At 48.2% G+C, this 17250-nt stretch overlaps 1 protein-coding gene across 1 annotated transcript in view; it reads left to right on the top strand.

Annotated features, from left to right (window-relative positions):
- The first annotated feature begins 1150 nt into the window (after positions 1-1150).
- The window catches only part of RHPN2 (rhophilin Rho GTPase binding protein 2), a 49703-nt gene continuing 33603 nt past the window's right edge, over positions 1151-17250 (top strand). The window contains exon 1 of the mRNA XM_018570744.1: positions 1151-1342. Coding sequence (XP_018426246.1) covers positions 1280-1342 — 63 coding nt within the window. The 5' untranslated portion in view covers positions 1151-1279. The remainder of the gene's footprint in view (positions 1343-17250) is intronic.

Below are 17250 nucleotides of genomic sequence, written 5' to 3'. Positions count from 1 at the left end.
GGGGGGGGTTTCCATGGCAATGTATTTGTATTTCTGTCTATTCAGACCTGAGATTTAGACAGCTCTGCCACACAGCAGAGTCTTGCCTGGCAGGGCTGCAGTTCTATAATACTTACAGGCAGGGCCGTAACTACAGATCACGGGGCCCCATAGTAAAAAGGTTATGGGCCTAGGGGCGTCCTGAGGCCAGGTGTCACCTCGGTACGCCTCTGGGTCACAGGTGAACGGTTACCGGGTGACACCCCGCTGTGACATTACCGCATATGCGCGTGACATCTTATTGATACCTGCCGGCGGCCATCTTGGTGATGGACGCCGGCAGAGAGGAGGGGACGTTCACCCGGCGGGATGAGGTATGCCGCCGTGTCCCCTCCACTCTGCTGACACTGTCGGGCTCTCGGTCCGTGACCAAGTGCCCGACTTTTCAGAGGGGGTGACACCACTCCCACCCTCAATGTTACAGTGCTGTGTTATCTTTACATGTTCCATGTTTAATTTGACCTCAATTACCTAATGGGGCCCCCTTCCACCCCCAGGCCCCATAGTAGGCACCTGGCCTGCTATGGATATAGTTACACCACTGCTTACCGGCCACGTCCCTCCCCCAGCCTGTGACTGGACAGTGAAGAAGAAGTAGCAGCAGAGTGATGAGCTCATCTCTCTTTCACTCTGCTCTCTCATGCTATCAACATGCTTCTTGCACTGCAGCTCAACTGACTTGTGCTGCTTCTCCCATTATGAGCCTTGCTGTAACAGTTGACTGCCGTGTGAAATAGGAACTATCAATACTTGATTAAAAAATACATTTAGCAATATTATATAAAATTAATTATTTTGTGTTTTCTAAACATGTCTGCAGTTCAAACACTGCTCTGACCGACTGTCATGGCGTCCCATGATATAAAACCAAGAGAGGAGATTCCAGGGACAGTCACATCCAGCTTGGCACTGTCCCTGGAAGCCAGCAAAGCTCCAGTAATGCAGACCGGATGTCACAGTGTCACCCGGAGAGCCGTCTCCTGGTAACAGATTTCTGCAGTGATACATTGGAACACAGAAGCAGGGGGCGTGTCCGGAAAAAAAAAAAGCTGTGACAAGGAGGTGGGCGGGGCGCAGACGGCTCCGCCCCTGGCAGCCTGAAAGTGCCGAAGATCTGCTCGGAGCTCAGATCGGGTACGGACAAAGCGGACAGAAGATCGCGGGGACACCTGAGAGCCACACGCAGCATACAGGAGCCATCAGAGGGGCCAGTGACACCCTGCGGGCACCTGCCGGAGACATGACCGACACTCTCATCCCGGGGAACTTGAAGGGCAATGCCCTGCCGAGTCAGAGCTACTTCCTTTTTTTTACAAATAGCCTCTGAAAATTTTCTTTTTTTAAATATTAAAAAGTCTGCTGCATGGTGCGTCCAGCTGTGAAGCACTACAACTCCCAGCATGCTCTTGTCACCATTGTATGCTGCAGAGATTGGCAGGGCGCTGGAACTGTTTTTTTGGATTGTGCCGTCAGTTTTGTGCCCTTTTTCCAAATCCTATTAGAATATTTTCAGCAAGGTGCTTGCCCTGGTCTCTCTAGGCACGGGGGGACTACAAGTACAAGCATGCCCTCTTGCCCTGGTCTCTCTAGGCACGGGGGGACTACAAGTACAAGCATGCCCTCTAAGCCCCCCGCAGGGCATGTTGTGTATAAATGAGATGTAATCATCCCCCTGTACCTGGAAAGTGTCCCTGGCAGGTCTATGTGGCAGATCAAAGGCGTGTTTTTGTTTGAACGGAGGCCCTGGCACAGCTTTCGGGCAGCGCGGGGTGTCATGTGACTTTGCAGCGCAGTTTGCTGGGACTTGCGGTGCCCCCCTGGAGAGGATTGTTCTGCACGGATTGGCTTTGTACCAGCGATGATGAAAACGACAACAGCAGCATTGTGTGTGGAGAAAGGACGGTCTGGTTGACTTGGCAGATCATTGCCTTGTTTTCTTTACCCGCAGGCACCGGCGTTGGCACGGCCGGCGAGGGGTTAACGACCTCGTCTGACTCACGTTTCCATCACAGGTTTCACGGTGGCTCTTTAAAACAAAAAAAACCCCCAAAACCGGTGGCCCTCGTCAGCGCTGGCTTTGTAGTGAACGGGCTCGGGGCTGCGGTTAGTGCGTTGGGTACGTCATAGGGTGGAACTGGCCCATTAGAGATGGGCGGAGGGCACAGATTTACTAGATGATGGTTTACGAACCTTCCTGTCATTATAAACAGCTGTCGCAGGTTCAATCAAAGGAAACGCAGCTCATTATCTCTGTCATGCAGCCACTTTACTGCTATTATTCATGGGGGACCCAGAACCGGGACAGGGAATGATGTGTGCCGAGAACAACCGAGACATAGGGGACCCAGAACCGGGACAGGGAATGATGTGTGCCGAGAACAGCCGAGGTGACCAACGAAATCCGGGTTCCTGGCTCCGCCCACTTGTTGAGCCTTTTTATAAGAAGGGGGGTCTCGCCTTTGCTGGGAACTCTGGCAGGGATTTCCTAAGTGATGTTGAGTCTTCTATATGAGGGGGGTTTTGGCTTTGCTGGGAACTCTGGAACTTCCTAAATGATGAGCTTTCTAAATAAGGGGGTCTCACCTTTTGCTGGGGGCTCTGGTAGGGACATACTAAATCATGTTGAACCTTTTTTATAAGGGGGTCTTGGCTTTGCCTGGAACTCTGGCAGGGACTTCCTAAATGATGCTGAGCCTTTTATTAGGGGGTCTCACCTTTTGCTTGGGGGCTCTGGCAGGGACTTCCTAAATAACGTCGAACCTTTTATAAGGGGGTCTCACCTTAGCTGGGAACTCTGACAGGGACACCCTAAATGATGCTGAGCCTTTCATAGGGGTCTCCCCCATGCTGGGGGCTCTGGCAGGGACATACTAAATTATGTCGAACCTTTTTATAAGGGGGTCTTGGCTTTGCCTGGAACTCTGGCAGGGACTTCCTAAATAATGTCGAACCTTTTTATAAGGGGGTCTCACCTTAGCTGGGAACTCTGGCAGGGACTTCCTAAATAACGTTGAGCCTTTTATAAGGGGGGGTGTCTCACCTTTGCTGGGAACTCTGGCAGGGACATCCTTAATAATCTTGAACCTTTTTATAAGGGGGACACTGACGGGGACACCCGTCAGTGTCCAGTGGCTCTGACGGGGACACCCTAAATGATGCTGAGCCTTGGAACTCTGGCAGGGACATCCTAAATGATATAAACCCACAATTCAGCTTGCCGGGTGCCACCTATAACTGAAATATTATTACTGGGCCTTAAAGTGTATTTCCACCTAAGCAGTCAAATTTGAGAACCCCCAGCACACGCCTCCCCCTTCCCTACTATGTGTTGCCATTCACACACAGCATATCCTAGAAAATAATAAAATAAATAAATACAAATGTAAAAACATATATAATGTTATTGTTTCTCTGGCTCAGGATATACATGGAACACTATAGGCAGCTTCTGTTGTTTAGAACGGATGACAATGTGCACTTCGGGGACACAGATTGAGGGACAGTAAAGTGCGTTATCATACAATGTGTCACATGTACTGTGCAAACACCCACTTTATATTTGTTACATGGTATCCTTCACATCGCATAAAGTAAACAAATATTTATAAATAGCTGTTTATCTTTTTACTCGTCTTATTTAAAGAGCAACTCTGGGATTTTTAAAAGCGGGCAAGCTCCACTGCAAGGGTTAACGGCTCATTTTTTGTCTAGGGATGGAATAAAGAAGAAATCCCCCCCCCCTGATCCTCGATCCCGCCTGGCTGCTAGACTGGATTCCGCAGCCTCTTCTCCGTCGGGCCTCCGCGGAGGGGGAGAAGAGGCTGTGGGGACCGGTCTATTAGCGAGGCGGGACCAAGGATCCGGTGAGTTTCTTCTTTATTTCGTCCCTGGACAAAAATGAGCGGTTAACCCTTGCAGTGGAGCCGCCCACTTTTAGAAATAATCCTCTTTAAATAAGACAAGAAAAAAAAATAAACAATGATTTTAATGTATGCGATGTGAAGGATACTATGTAACAAATATAAAGCAGATGTGATCCCACTTTGGATACACAAGTGGAAATATTATAGGAGAACTATGAGGTTAAGGCTTTTCCCCATAGTTCTCCTTAGGGTAACGGGAGGACGCAAACTAGCGTCCTCCCGTCACCCTAAGCTCAGTATATAGGGAGCTACAGCTCGCGGTATACTGAGACGCCGCAGCTGAAGCGGATCCCGACAATTATGTCTGGATCCGCCCAGCTGCGTGAGTGCCAGCTGGCTCTGCCTATCTAGAGGCAGAGCCAGCTGGCACTCACGCAGCTGGGCGGATCCAGACATAATTGTCGGGATCCGCTTCAGCTGCGGCGTCTCAGTATACCGCGAGCTGTAGCTCCCTATATACTGAGCTTAGGGTGACAGGAGGACGCTAGTTTGTGTCCTCCCGTTACCCTAAGGAGCACTATGGGGAAAAGCCTTAACCTCATAGTTCTCCTTTTAAGTTCGGGATTACAGTTGGATGTCTGCGCAGCGCCGGCTGTACAGTGCACATTTTTGCACAGATTGATTACGATATTACAGTATTGATTATCAATGACAAAGTCGGCGATTCAACGAAGTGTAGAGATCCGTTACGTATCTTCCAGCATGCTGAGAATGATTTGGGGCGATACAATGTTGCAGAGAACACAGAACACCTGAGGAGCTTTCCCATCATGAAGGCACGGGTGGTTGTAAGAGATTGATTTTTATATTGATCGTTTATAGATTGTTTTGCCGAGAAGATTTGTCTTTGTTTGTGGGCCCTATATTGATCTGATCGGTCTCGCCTGAACCATACATGTGATATCATACGTGTGGGATGACTCAGTACTGTGCGCATGTAAGGACAGAAAATATTTGTGTAGCTTTATCTGAATATTTATTTACTTTACATTGCAACATGTTTATACAATAAGGTGGAGCCGAGCTACCGGGATATGCTGAGCGCAGCAAAACTTTTCAGCCAATTACATATAATTTAAAGCTGAACTCTGAGATAAGTAAAAGTCATGCGTGTTCTTCCTGAATCTCGGTGAGCTTTGTGTGTTTCTTACAGACCTGTGCAGTAATCCCGTGTGGGACATGGAGCTTCCTGTAATAAAGACCGCTCACTGCTGCTCTCTCTTTCTTCAGGGTGACTGGTCTTGTCTCCGCCCCCTCCTAGAAAAAAGGCCGCTCACTGCTGCTCTCCTTGTGCAGGGTGATCTTGTCTCCGTCCCCTCCTGTATTACAGACTGGTCACTGCTGCTCTTTCTTTCTACAGGGTGATTGGTCTTGTTTCTGCCCCCTCCGGTAATAAAGACTGGACACTCCTGATCTTTCTCCTTGTGACTGGTCTTGTCTCCGCCCCCTCCTGTGAAAAAGACCGCTCACTGCTGCTCTCTCTTTCTACAGGGTGACTTGTCTTGTCTCCGCAGCGTCGGATATGAAACCGGTTAAGAAATCTCAGATAACTCATGACAACCAATCAGATGCAATCTTGCCCTCTCTGGAGGTCCAATTCCAGAAATCTGATTTGGTTGGTATGAATTGTCTGAGAATACTTTTGTCACAATCGCTATTATGAATATGACCCAGTCAGTCTCAGCAAGCCCTGACTTGTCTCCGATGCTCACAAGCTGACCTTTCTTTCAATGGACGCCATTTAAGGGCTGTGTATGTTATTGTGACTCTCTACGCCCCTCGAGGTGACAGAAGCTCTCAACATAATCAGATGAGCAGCGGGTGAGGGTGGCGGCGTGAAGTGAGTAGAAAAATACAATACCGTATGTTGGAAAGTAAAGGAGGTTTTCATGGCTGACCTTGAGAGATTTATAGTGCTAACTACAAAACAACACGGGTCTGCCACTCACCGCACAGTCAAGATGATAAAGAGGACCTGTCACATGTCCTCCATAGCAGAGGTAGCCTGAGATAGAAGGCAGTTTTATGTAGCTTCAATGTTGGTATCTGGTCTATAAATGGCGGCTCTGGATGGACAGTTGGATAAATGGCTCTATATTTAGGATGTATCTGGTCTATAAATGGCGGCTCTGGATGGACAGTTTGATAAATGGCTCTATATTTAGGATGTATCTGGTCTATAAATGGCGGCTCTGGATGGACAGTTGGATAAATGGCTCTATATTTAGGATGTATCTGGTCTATAAATGGCGGCTCTGGATGGACAGTTGGCTAAATGGCTCTATATTTAGGATGTGTCTGGTCTATAAATGGCGGCTCTGGATAGACAGTTGGATAAATGGAAAGTGGCTACAACACAGTATTGACTTTTTTTTATTTTTTTCACTTTAACTACTCAACCTTGTTTTTATGTAAGCTGCCATTTTGGCCTATATGAGGCTGGAAAGGGACGGCTTACAATACTCTTTTCTGGGGTTTACTGGACAGGAAGTCAGTTACGTGTCGGAAACCATGGCTCCCTGTGATACAGCCTTCATTGTAAATCCCTTCTACCATGATAAATTCCTGAAGTGTTTTTTGTTTTTGTTTTAAAGGTTGTTAAAATTCCTACTTGTAAATCATTTTAATGTCCCTGAAAGAGTCACTTCAGTGTAATAATGGGATACGTTGGGAACTGATATGGGATATGAGATGGGAACCGATATCAAAGATCATGCAAGCTCAGTGCAGGTCAGACATTTGAGAAAAAAAAAAAAAAATACCTGAATGTTTTCTACAGTTACACTGCGGGTTCCCTCCATCGCCTACAACGCCGCGTGTTCAGTAAGCAGAGCAAGCAAAACAAATGACAAACGCACTCAACAATTTGTCACCAACTACTGTATAGTTGGTGACAAATTGTTGAGTGCGTTTGTCATTTGTTTTGCTTGACCGATTTGGTACAGTGACGCATGGGGGTTCTCAGCTGCCATTGGGATGTGCGGGATCCCTTGTGTGTTCCTGTGCCTTTTAAGGGAGGTCGGGCTTCCTCCTGACAAACCTGCACCCAATTTGAAATCTTCTGCCCCCATGTGCTCCAAGATGGAGACTCTCATAGTTTAGAGTTAGGACCGCACTATAAGAGGTACCTTGGCGCGGCTGTGCGGCTTTTGCATCCTCTGCAGAAGACGTGTATCCAAACCTCTGTTATTATCCTTAGTGGTGAGACAAGTTGTTTTACATGCTGACTTGTGAGTGTGCCATGATGCCTTTCTACAGTAAGCAGAGCAAACACCCTGTTTGTAGAAGGTCGGCTGCCTTTTTGAATTCTGCGCTGTCATCTGAGTTCTAAATCTTGGCATGTATTCCAGTTCCTAAAAGTCTGCCGTGAGGACTTGGGACATCAAAGTCAAGAGTAGAAAATAAAAATGTAAAAAGTAAACGGATTGGTGAAAGAAGAAATATAAGATTGGCGCAATCGGCAAAAAAAAAAAAATTGGTCCAAATGCAACAAAAGATAAGAAATAATCCCAAGTCTTAGGCCCCATTCACACCTATGCGCGTCTGTCGCGCGACCGTCACGCGTTTTTTTTACCGCGCTTCGCGGTAAAAAAAGTCGCGCGATTCCAAAGGCTACTTGGCAGTATACAAATGGAAAACGCCCTACAAAACGGACCAATACGCAGCAAAAAACGCTCCGGGACCTTTTCATGCGTGGGCTGTTTTGTAGTGCGTTCAGGACGGGCGGAAATACGGGCAGGTGGGAACGATACCATTGACTACAATGCAATTTATTTTTTTGACCGTTTTGTAGAGCGTTCATCGAGCGTAGGACGCGCTACAAAACGGTCAGGTGTGAATGGGGCCTAAGGAAGGATTGTCACCCAATAAAAGGTCCGGATGACGCCACGTTTAGGGTGGTGTAAAGTACCAACAAACGTCCAATTTATGGACAGAAGGTTTTTGACCTGAGTGAGTTCAATCTACAAAATACGCTTTTTCGGATGACTTGTCGAAATATGTCAGATACGAGGAAAGAATTTGCCCCAAATGTACCCCCCTCCCCCCTTAAAATAAATAAAAAAATATATATAAACATTTTTAATATTATATTTTCAGGCTGTGAAGTTGCACAATACTGAGGCTGGAAGTTAATTATTGGCCGGCAGCGGGTCATGTTAGTTGTTCATAATACAGCACGGTCTGTGACCTCTGACCCCGTTGCTGGACATTTCAGATTCCTTTCCTGTGGACAGGTTTGTCCGGTGCTGTACGCTGCTGAGCCAGATAGCAAGGATAACTTGCCACAAACTTGTCAGGGTTAACTTGCTGCACATATTCCTGGCAGGTTGTAGACTCGCAGTACAAGTTCTAGGGGACACTTTTTGAATTTGTAGCAAATTTGCTCGGCAAGTCTACAGCCAGAGTCCTGCAGGTCTTAGCAAGAGCTCTGCAAGTGTTACAGCACTGTTGCAAAGCACGTTGATCTGGAGACTTGCAATGCAGACTTGCTGTAATTGTGACGTTTGGCAAGTCTGCAATAGTTTAGGAAGTCATTTTCAAACTTGCAGCCCAATTGCTTGCTATCTGGGGAGTTGTATCTCGCGGGCAACACAGACAGAAACATTGTTGCAAATTTTACATCTGCAGATTATTGCATAATCTACTTTTTTTTTGCTTTTTCATGTTTCGGTTTTGCATAGAATAGGAAATTTGTAAATTCTGTTATGTGTCCTATTGAAGAGATTCCCTTCACTTCCTGTGCTGAAGACACTGCAGGAAATGACAGGAAACCCCTCCAATGACAGGGAAATCCCCTATTACACAGTGGTCACAGGAATAGCCCCCCACCCCCCCCCGCTGGAAGATTTCCTGTTCCGGAGACAGCTGTGAAAATGTTGGATTTCCTCTCACTTTCAGTCTTGGTGACGATGTTCACCAGGACAGATAAAGAGGGTGAATCTTCCCCGAGGAGAGCCGGGTTCACATGTGATGCATTGCTTTATGGTGCAGCAACCCTGCTGTTTGTGTTTGTTGTAGGGATCGGTTGGTTTTCAGGCCAATGTGTTCTCCCATAAGAAGTAAGAATGGATTTGAGATTTTATAGGGTTAACTTCTATCTGACCTCCGTCCTCCCCTTCAGTCTTCTCTCTGACCTCCGTCTGGGATTAGGATCAAAGTTGTTTTTTTCAAAAATAATCGGCGTGAATAGAAGATCTGATCCTTATCCTTCCGCTTGTTGTCTCCTGAGACTGAGGAAAGAGAAGTCACAACAACCTCCCGGCCCCTCGGCTTTTATCTCCCGTCTTTGCCTTTGTAGGCCGATCTTACTTTTCTGGAATTACCGGTCCGGGTTCCCCTCTGCTCACCTCAACCTCGCCGCTCGCGTCTCAATTACAGCTTCCAGCAAGGCTCAACCCCCTTCTCTCCCAGACGTTCACTGTGTATGTAGAGCAGCAGCGTTGTCACACTGAGACATGACTACAGAACACCTCTTCTTCATAATATAGGAGGGAGGTTTTCTATAGTCTTCAGAGAGAGCGCTGAACACTAAGACTTCCTGTCTTTGGGTAACAATGCTCACTGCATATATAAAGCAGCATAACACCTCTTCTTCATAATATAGGAGGGAGGTGTTCTATAGTCTGCAGAGAGAGCTAGGAAGTCTGTTAGTATTCCCGTCTAAGGGTGACTACACTCACTGTATATATAGAGGCGCAGCGTTGTCACCCTAAGACATGACTACAGAACACCTTAGAAAGAAGGTGTTGTATAGTCTTCAGAGAGAGCTGGGAGCACTAACAGACTTCCTGACTTAGAGTGACAACGGTGACTGTATATATAGAGCAGCAGAGTTGTCACCCTAAGACTCTTCTTAATACAGGAGGGAGATGTTCTGCAGACAGAGCTGGGAACAATGTAACCCATAACATTGCAGCAGAGGCAGAGTGTACATACTGCCGCTCTATATACACAGTCTTGTAAGTGAGCGTTGTCACCCTAAGACAGGAAGTCTCTTAGTATTCCCAGCTCTCTCTGCAGACTACAGAACACCTCCCTCCTATATTATGAAGAAGAGGTGTTCTGTAGTCATGTCTCAGGCTTAAAATGCTGCTTCTCTATAAATACAGTGAGCGTTGTCACCCTGGAAGTCTGTTAGTATTCCCAGCTCTCTCTGCAGTGGCTGTAAAGAGGCTGCAGGAAATCGGCAGCACTGAGATGTAACAGAGGATGGATGACACACAGTGCTTTCATATCATTGAGTTAGTCATGGTGGGTGATATCCTTCTTCTGAGACATCCTCTTGTCTGTTTTCTCTGACTCCTCGGTGACTCGGTCTTCATTGTTCTGGAAGTTGACTTTTCAAGGAAGCGGCCATAATGTATTCTGTTTTATCTCGCAGCGGCCGAATGTTGACACCCCTCCAAACACAGAACAAAGGCCTTTATCCGGGGCATTTAAATACATCCGGGAGCTCAGCACAGGGATGGTGTGAGCTCCTCATAATGGGCACAACGGGTGTACAGACCCGGGAACTCAGCTTAGGGATGGTGGGAGCCCCTCATAATGGGCACAGCGGGTGTACAGACCTGGGAACTCAGCACAGGGATGGTGGGAGCCCAAAGGTGCATACTCTGAGTGTCACCCCATCCCTGCTCCCCAATACAAACAGAGAACCAGCAGAGTTGGCAGTCCTAATCTATAGAGATCTGGGTAAAGGACTCGGTAGTATGGGAACAAGGCTAGTTTTCTGACAGGTCCTCTTTAATACTCCCTTAGCTCGGTTTGCTGATGTTCCTGAAGTCTCTCTGGAGTTCTAAACGTTCCAGCAATAGGATGACCCCGATAATTGAATTATTCTGGAATTTGGACCCATAATGTATTTCCAGATGAGTTTCTGATGACCCTCGTTAAGTCACATGGCCGAAGGAATCTCTTCTCATTAGTCAGGGGGCCCTGATGGGGAGAACGGGGCCACTGCGATCCGTGCCAGCGGGTGCGATTGTTTGCGGCGCGCATTGTTATTGTGCCAAGGGGCATTTCCCTATAACCTATACGAAGCGGCTGGGAGGTCCTGACAAAGACCCCTTTCATGGGGATCCATATACCGGGGCGCAGGCGGACGGAGCGGGAAGTCTTCACTGATTATATAATCCTCTCAATCTGACAGCCAGTAAACAAGCGGCAGATGTGACCTCCGTCATTTGCATCGTCCCTTCCGACTGATGAAGACGCAGTCATTGGATGTTGTCAGACAGGTTTTTTTGGTATTCTAAACATGTAGAAGATAATCATCAGTGTGAATCAGCTGAAATACATACATGGGGGCGGCTATACCCACCCAAAGACCTTTTGTCCAACCAGTCCTGAGATTTACACAGCCCTAGCAGGTTTTGCAGTCTGATCACCTAGCAGCCCCCAGCTTGCCAGTGGACAGTGAAGGAGCAGCAGCAGGCTCATGAGGTCATCTTTCTGCTCTCACCTCCTATCAGTATGCTCTTTTTTTTTGGCATGTGTGTACTGTAGCACCTCTGACTGGCTCCCAGTTCTGCTTCTGCTGGCTAATTCCGGGTCAAATTCAGGTTTCTATATTAAATGCATTACAAAAAAAAAAGGGGTTCATTGGGCAAATGCCGTTTGCATGGCACTAATGCCCCTAGATGGCGCTGATGAGTATGATTCCCTATACTTGTCAGCACCATCCAGGAGTACTAGTACCATTGTTTATAAATGAACTTCTTAAAATGCAATTGAAACGTGTTCTAGTTTTGGATTGAGCGGAGAGGGATTAGACCCCCTGTCCGTTTTTTTTTATTGCTGTCTGTGTCCCCCATTAAGGAGATTCACCCCCTCTGTTTGTCCCGGTGAAACTGAAAAAAAATGGGACAGGAATAGATGGGAAATCTTCCAATGGGGACACTAGTTCAGGTGACACTGTGTACCATTAGGGATTTGCCTCATTTTGCAGGGAAATCATGTCACTTCCTGTCATAGCTATCGGACAGGAAGTGAAAGGAAATCTCCCCAATGGGACAAAGATGGCAAACAAAACAGAACTGCAGTAGTCTTCGTCTTTTTACATCTGCATGGAGTTCAGCTTTATAGAACTGATCGTTGTCACGATGGCTGCCATCACACGAGAATTCATAGTCACCTCCGGAGATACAACATCTGCAAACTTCCTTGCGAGCGCTGACATCTCGTCTGGCCTTCTTCCGGGTTTGCGTCTTTGGCCATCTTGAGGCTAGGTTCGCACTGCACTGCACGACACCCGGGACGCGCGGTCCTGCACAATGCAGGCAGCGATTGCCACGCGGCCCCATTGATTTCAATGGGGTGACATCCGTGCGGCAATCGCAGAAAAAAGATACAAGTACCTCTATTTTGCGATACACAATGTGTGGCTGTTTTAGCCGCGATCGTGTTTGGAAGCACGGGCGGAATCGTGGTGGGAAACCGCGTAATCTGCCCGGGCCTCGGCTTGTTTGCTGGCCTGATAGCCTTCCCCTCGGTGTCCTGTTCCTGTGCCGGGCCTCGGCTTGTTTGCTGGCCTGATAGCCTTCCCCTCGGTGTCCTGTTCCTGTGCCGGGCCTCGGCTTGTTTGCTGGCCTGATAGCCTTCCCCTCGGTGTCCTGTTCCAGCGCCGGGCCTCGGCTTGTTTGCTGGCTTGATGGTTTTTCCCTCGGTGTCCTGTTCCAGCGCCGGGCCTCGGCTTATTTGCTGGCCTGATGGTCTTCCCTTCTGTGTCCTGTCCCTATGCCGGGCCTCGGCTTATTTGCTGGCCTGATAGCCTTCCCCTCGGTGTCCTGTTCCTGTGCCTGGCCTCGGCTTGTTTGCTGGCCTGATGGTCTTCCCTTCTGTGTCCTGTTCCTGTGCCGGGCCTCGGCTTGTTTGCTGTTTCATGGAATTGTTTGTTGTTTGTTTTCCTTTTGCATACGTGTTGTTGATCTGCACACGTCCCGCAGGGCGGAGGGGTTACAATGTCCCTGAGAATGAGGGATGCCGGGTCACATATAGGGAAGGGTCATTTGTATTGAATGCTCAGAATTGAGGCTCGGGGCTACAGATGGCAACAAAGTGACAATTGCGATGTTGGTGGACCAATCAGACGCCAGCTTTGACTTCCTGTCCTGTGGAATACGATGGCGGGGTTCCTGTGTGCTGGCTGTTATAAGTCAAGCCGACCTTCACTTCTCACCCAGATTGTTTGATAAAAATGTGTGTGTGTGTGTGTGTGTGTGTGTGTGTGTGTGTGTGTGTGTTATATTATGTGCCAGACACATAATATAACACACAAAAGAATCACCTCCATGGCTCAGGGAAGGAATGAGCCGGGTGCTTGCAGCTGGAAGCATGTCCTCGCTCCAATATGAGCCCATACAAAGCGTTTCCTCTGCTGGTATGAGCTCCTTTTTATTTGTATTTAGCCGTTTGCTTGGAGTTCAGCTTTAACACTGGGAGCATGCTGACTAGAGCAGAAAGCAGCCCAAATGCAGCGTCTTGGCTCACAAAACTGTCCAGACAGAATTATTCCTCTAATGGAGTGCGGCCTCCGAGGAACATCCTGTATATACATCGCCACGCTCCTGATTATCGGACTATTGACGTTTTATGAGCTGTGAGATTAGTGGGGGGGGGATATTTTATTATGGGCTGTGACCCACCTCACTCCTCTGAACCCCCCCCCCCCCCTCTAATGAGCCCTCTGATCATTACACGTGACCTGTGACCTTCCACCGAGCACCGATGGAAGCTGACTGCGTTGTATCGCTATCGGATATCGGTGTCCGTTCTGGAACCCCTAAGGGGGGAATTTATCAAAACTGGAGCAGCTCTGTACGCAACCAATCAGCTTCTCTCTTCAGTTTTCTTCAGTTAAGATTGGAAAATGAAAGAGAGAAGCTGATTGGTTGCTGTGCACAGCTGCTCCAGTTTTGATAAATTCCCCCCGAGTTTATTCTAGAAGTTGATCGCTCGCAGCGTCTGTGAGATGCTTTCAGATTCCTTATTTGTTCCCGGTCTGTACATGTCTGCCTGCAGCTCCCAGCTATCCCCGGATTTATATTTCTTGTCATAGAAGAATTTTATCTATGAAAACATTTATCACGTTACATCCATGTGCATGTCTCTGAACGGAAAAAGGTTCTTCCTCCTCACTGCACGGTATGGACCGACCCAGCAGTATGGACCGACCCAGCAGTATGGACCGACCCAGCAGTATGGACCGACCCAGCAGTATGGACCGACCCAGCAGTATGGACCGACCCAGCAGTATGTAATGACCCTGTACCGACCCAGCGGTATGTACTGACACTGTACTGACCCTGTACCGACCCAGCAGTATGTACTGACACTGTACTGACCCAGCAGTATGTACTGACCCTACGGTATGTACTGACACTGTACTGACCCTACGGTATGTACTGACACTATACTGACCCAGCAGTATGTACTGACCCTACGGTATGTACTGACACTGTACCGACCCTGCGGTATGTACCGACCCTGCGGTATGTACCGACCCTGCGGTATGTACCGACCCTGCGGTATGTACCGATCCTGCGGTATGTACCGACCCTGCGGTATGTTCTGACCCTGCGGTATGTACTGATCCGGTACTGACCCTGCGGTATGTTCTGACCCTGCGGTATGTTCTGACCCTGCGGTATGTTCTGACCCTGCGGTATGTTCTGACCCGGTACTGACCCTGCAGTATGTACTGACTCTGCGGTATGTTCTGACCCTGCGGTATGTACTGACCCTGCGGTATGTACTGACCCGGTTCTGACCCTGCGGTATGTTCTGACCCTGTGGTATGTACTGACCCTGCATGTTCTGCTGACACATGTTACACAGACATGATCCACTGTTGTCACCATCAGGAAACCCGCCCCAAGACATGTCATGCCGCCTTCCCTGGGGTGAATGTAGACAGGAAGTGGCTGCCGGAGATCAGCAGAAATTTGATGTAACAAAAATTGGTGAGAATGTGGATTTTATGATGAACATGGCGGCTGTCTCTGATACGTTTTCATTAAACTTTATTAATACACCAATACTGTGACAACACAGGAAAATTAGATATATATTGTCACTATATATCCGTGGACTATTCATGTTATCTGAAATGTAACAAGTTTTGGGGGTTTTTGTTTCTAATCTCCGCTGGAGAGACTCTCCATATCAGCCGGCCACAGGGTCCCAGAACACGAAGGGTTAATGTCCTGAACCCGTCACAAGGACGTCACCGCGAGCCCATTCAAAGCCTAAAACGTGTAATTTGAAAAGCCGCTGCCCGACACTGAGTGTAATTATAGGCCTGAGGAGAGGACGGGCCGGCTACACCATGGCAGACGTATCCTCCATGGCGGCGCCCCGCGGGGTCACACTGATTTATATTGATTGATTTCTTTTCCCCGACAACATGCATTATAGGAAGAGTCACTTCCTGTATTGGGGCTCATTCACACTGACAGCTTTAGGTCGCCCGGCCCAACGCAAGAACAAGCCCATGTGTACGGCTGTATGGCTGAGAAAAGTTGGGCATGTTGAAATTTTGCTCAGTGCATTCTGGCACATTGTAACGCATCGCAAATCGCTGCACCGCGTAAGAAATGCATACACGTTACAAATAAAATCAACATGAGTTCTAACGTCACATGGAGTGCACATCAGCGCACGTTCACAACACACATCAGTGCACATGTGTCATGTGAATGAGCCCCTCCGCCATGCCGGACCAAGGGAACTAAGTATTCTGGAAAGCTCGTTATTGTAGCCGACCCAGCCAATGAGAGGTGTTGTCTATTCTCAGCGTCAGCCAATGAGAGGTGTTGTCTATTCTCTGTGTCAGCCAATTAGAGGTGTTGTCTATTCTCTGCGTCCTCCAATGAGAGTTGTTGTCTATTCTCTGCGTCAGCCAATGAGAGGTGTTGTCTATTCTCTGTGTCAGCCAATGAGAGGTGTTGTCTATTCTCTGCGTCAGCCAATGAGAGGTGTTGCCTGTTCTCTGCGTCAGCCAATGAGAGGTGTTGTCTATTCTCCGTCAGCCAATTAGAGGTATTTGCTCTTTCTGCTTCAGCCAATGAGAGGTATTGGCTCTTTCTGTGTCGGCCAATGAGAGGTGTTGCCTCTTTCTGCGCCAGCCAATGGCTGACATGGTAAGACAATCCGTCGCTCACACTTGAACTCCAGGCTGATATAAACAATACAATGAACGCAGCTCTGTATTCATCGAGACATTGTTTTAAATGTGAGCACCTGAATGTGACCTGATATCAGCCAATTACAGTCCCTGTACAACAGAGCTCAGACCAGGGGAGGGAGAAGCAGCACAGGGAGCCAGTCAGTTATACTGCAATGCTCATGCGCTAAGCAGCATGCTGATCGGAGGAGAGAACAGAGTGGCAGAGACAGAGCTCATCAGTCTGCGGCTTCTCCTTTCACAGGCTGGAGGAGGGACAAGACCTGTAGATGTTACTAGACTGCAGCGGAAAAGAATTAGGTCTCTTCCCCAGCCAGACAGGTCGGTGTGGCAGAGGTGTGTAAATCTCAGTTCTGGATGGACAGAGATACGTATATAGGACACGCCAAAGGGTTTGTATCTGCAGTCGGCTTCCTGAGAAAGTGTTGCAGAGGCTGCTCTTGTCGTTCTGGGACGGGGTGTCTGGAAGAACATGGCCCCCCCGGGGGAGGGGACTAGATAAGTGATGCAAGAAGTGCCATACTTCAGGTCATGTTACCAGAAACCGTCAGAGAACAGAATGTTACAAGTGACTCCATGAGAGTGTTTTGCTTCTTGTTGGGGAATCCGATACAAAGGGAACGTTATGTGAGGAACCCGATGCCTGTTAGAGAGAAAACGCCAAAGACGGGTCTGATATCAGGTCACGCGTTTCATGGAAGGATCGCCACAACCAAGCCTGATGATTCCAAGGTTTGGGTGACCAGCGGGGTGGAGTGCACACACCTGACAATAGCTGAAGCAGTGTTATCAGACATTAGACCCCATTGTGTGTCATACGACTGTCAGGTGTGCGCACATGGAGCTGACCTCCATCCTCCCCTTCAGTCTCCTATCTGACCTCCATCCTCCCCTTCAGTCTTCTATCTGACCTCCGTCCTTCCCTTCATTCTTCTATCTGACCTCCGTCCTCCCCTTCAGTCTTCTATCTGACCTCCGTCCTCCCCTTCAGTCTTCTATCTGACCTCCGTCCTCCCCTTCAGTCTTCTATCTGACCTCCGTCCTCCCCTTCAGTCTTCTATCTGACCTCCGTCCTCCCCTTCAGTCTTCTATCTGACCTCCGTC

The sequence above is a fragment of the Nanorana parkeri genome, unplaced genomic scaffold (assembly GCF_000935625.1).
Source record: "Nanorana parkeri isolate BGI_ZX_2015 unplaced genomic scaffold, ASM93562v1 scaffold1590, whole genome shotgun sequence".
Taxonomy (NCBI): domain Eukaryota; kingdom Metazoa; phylum Chordata; class Amphibia; order Anura; family Dicroglossidae; genus Nanorana; species Nanorana parkeri.
This window is presented reverse-complemented; position numbering and strand designations above follow the sequence as displayed.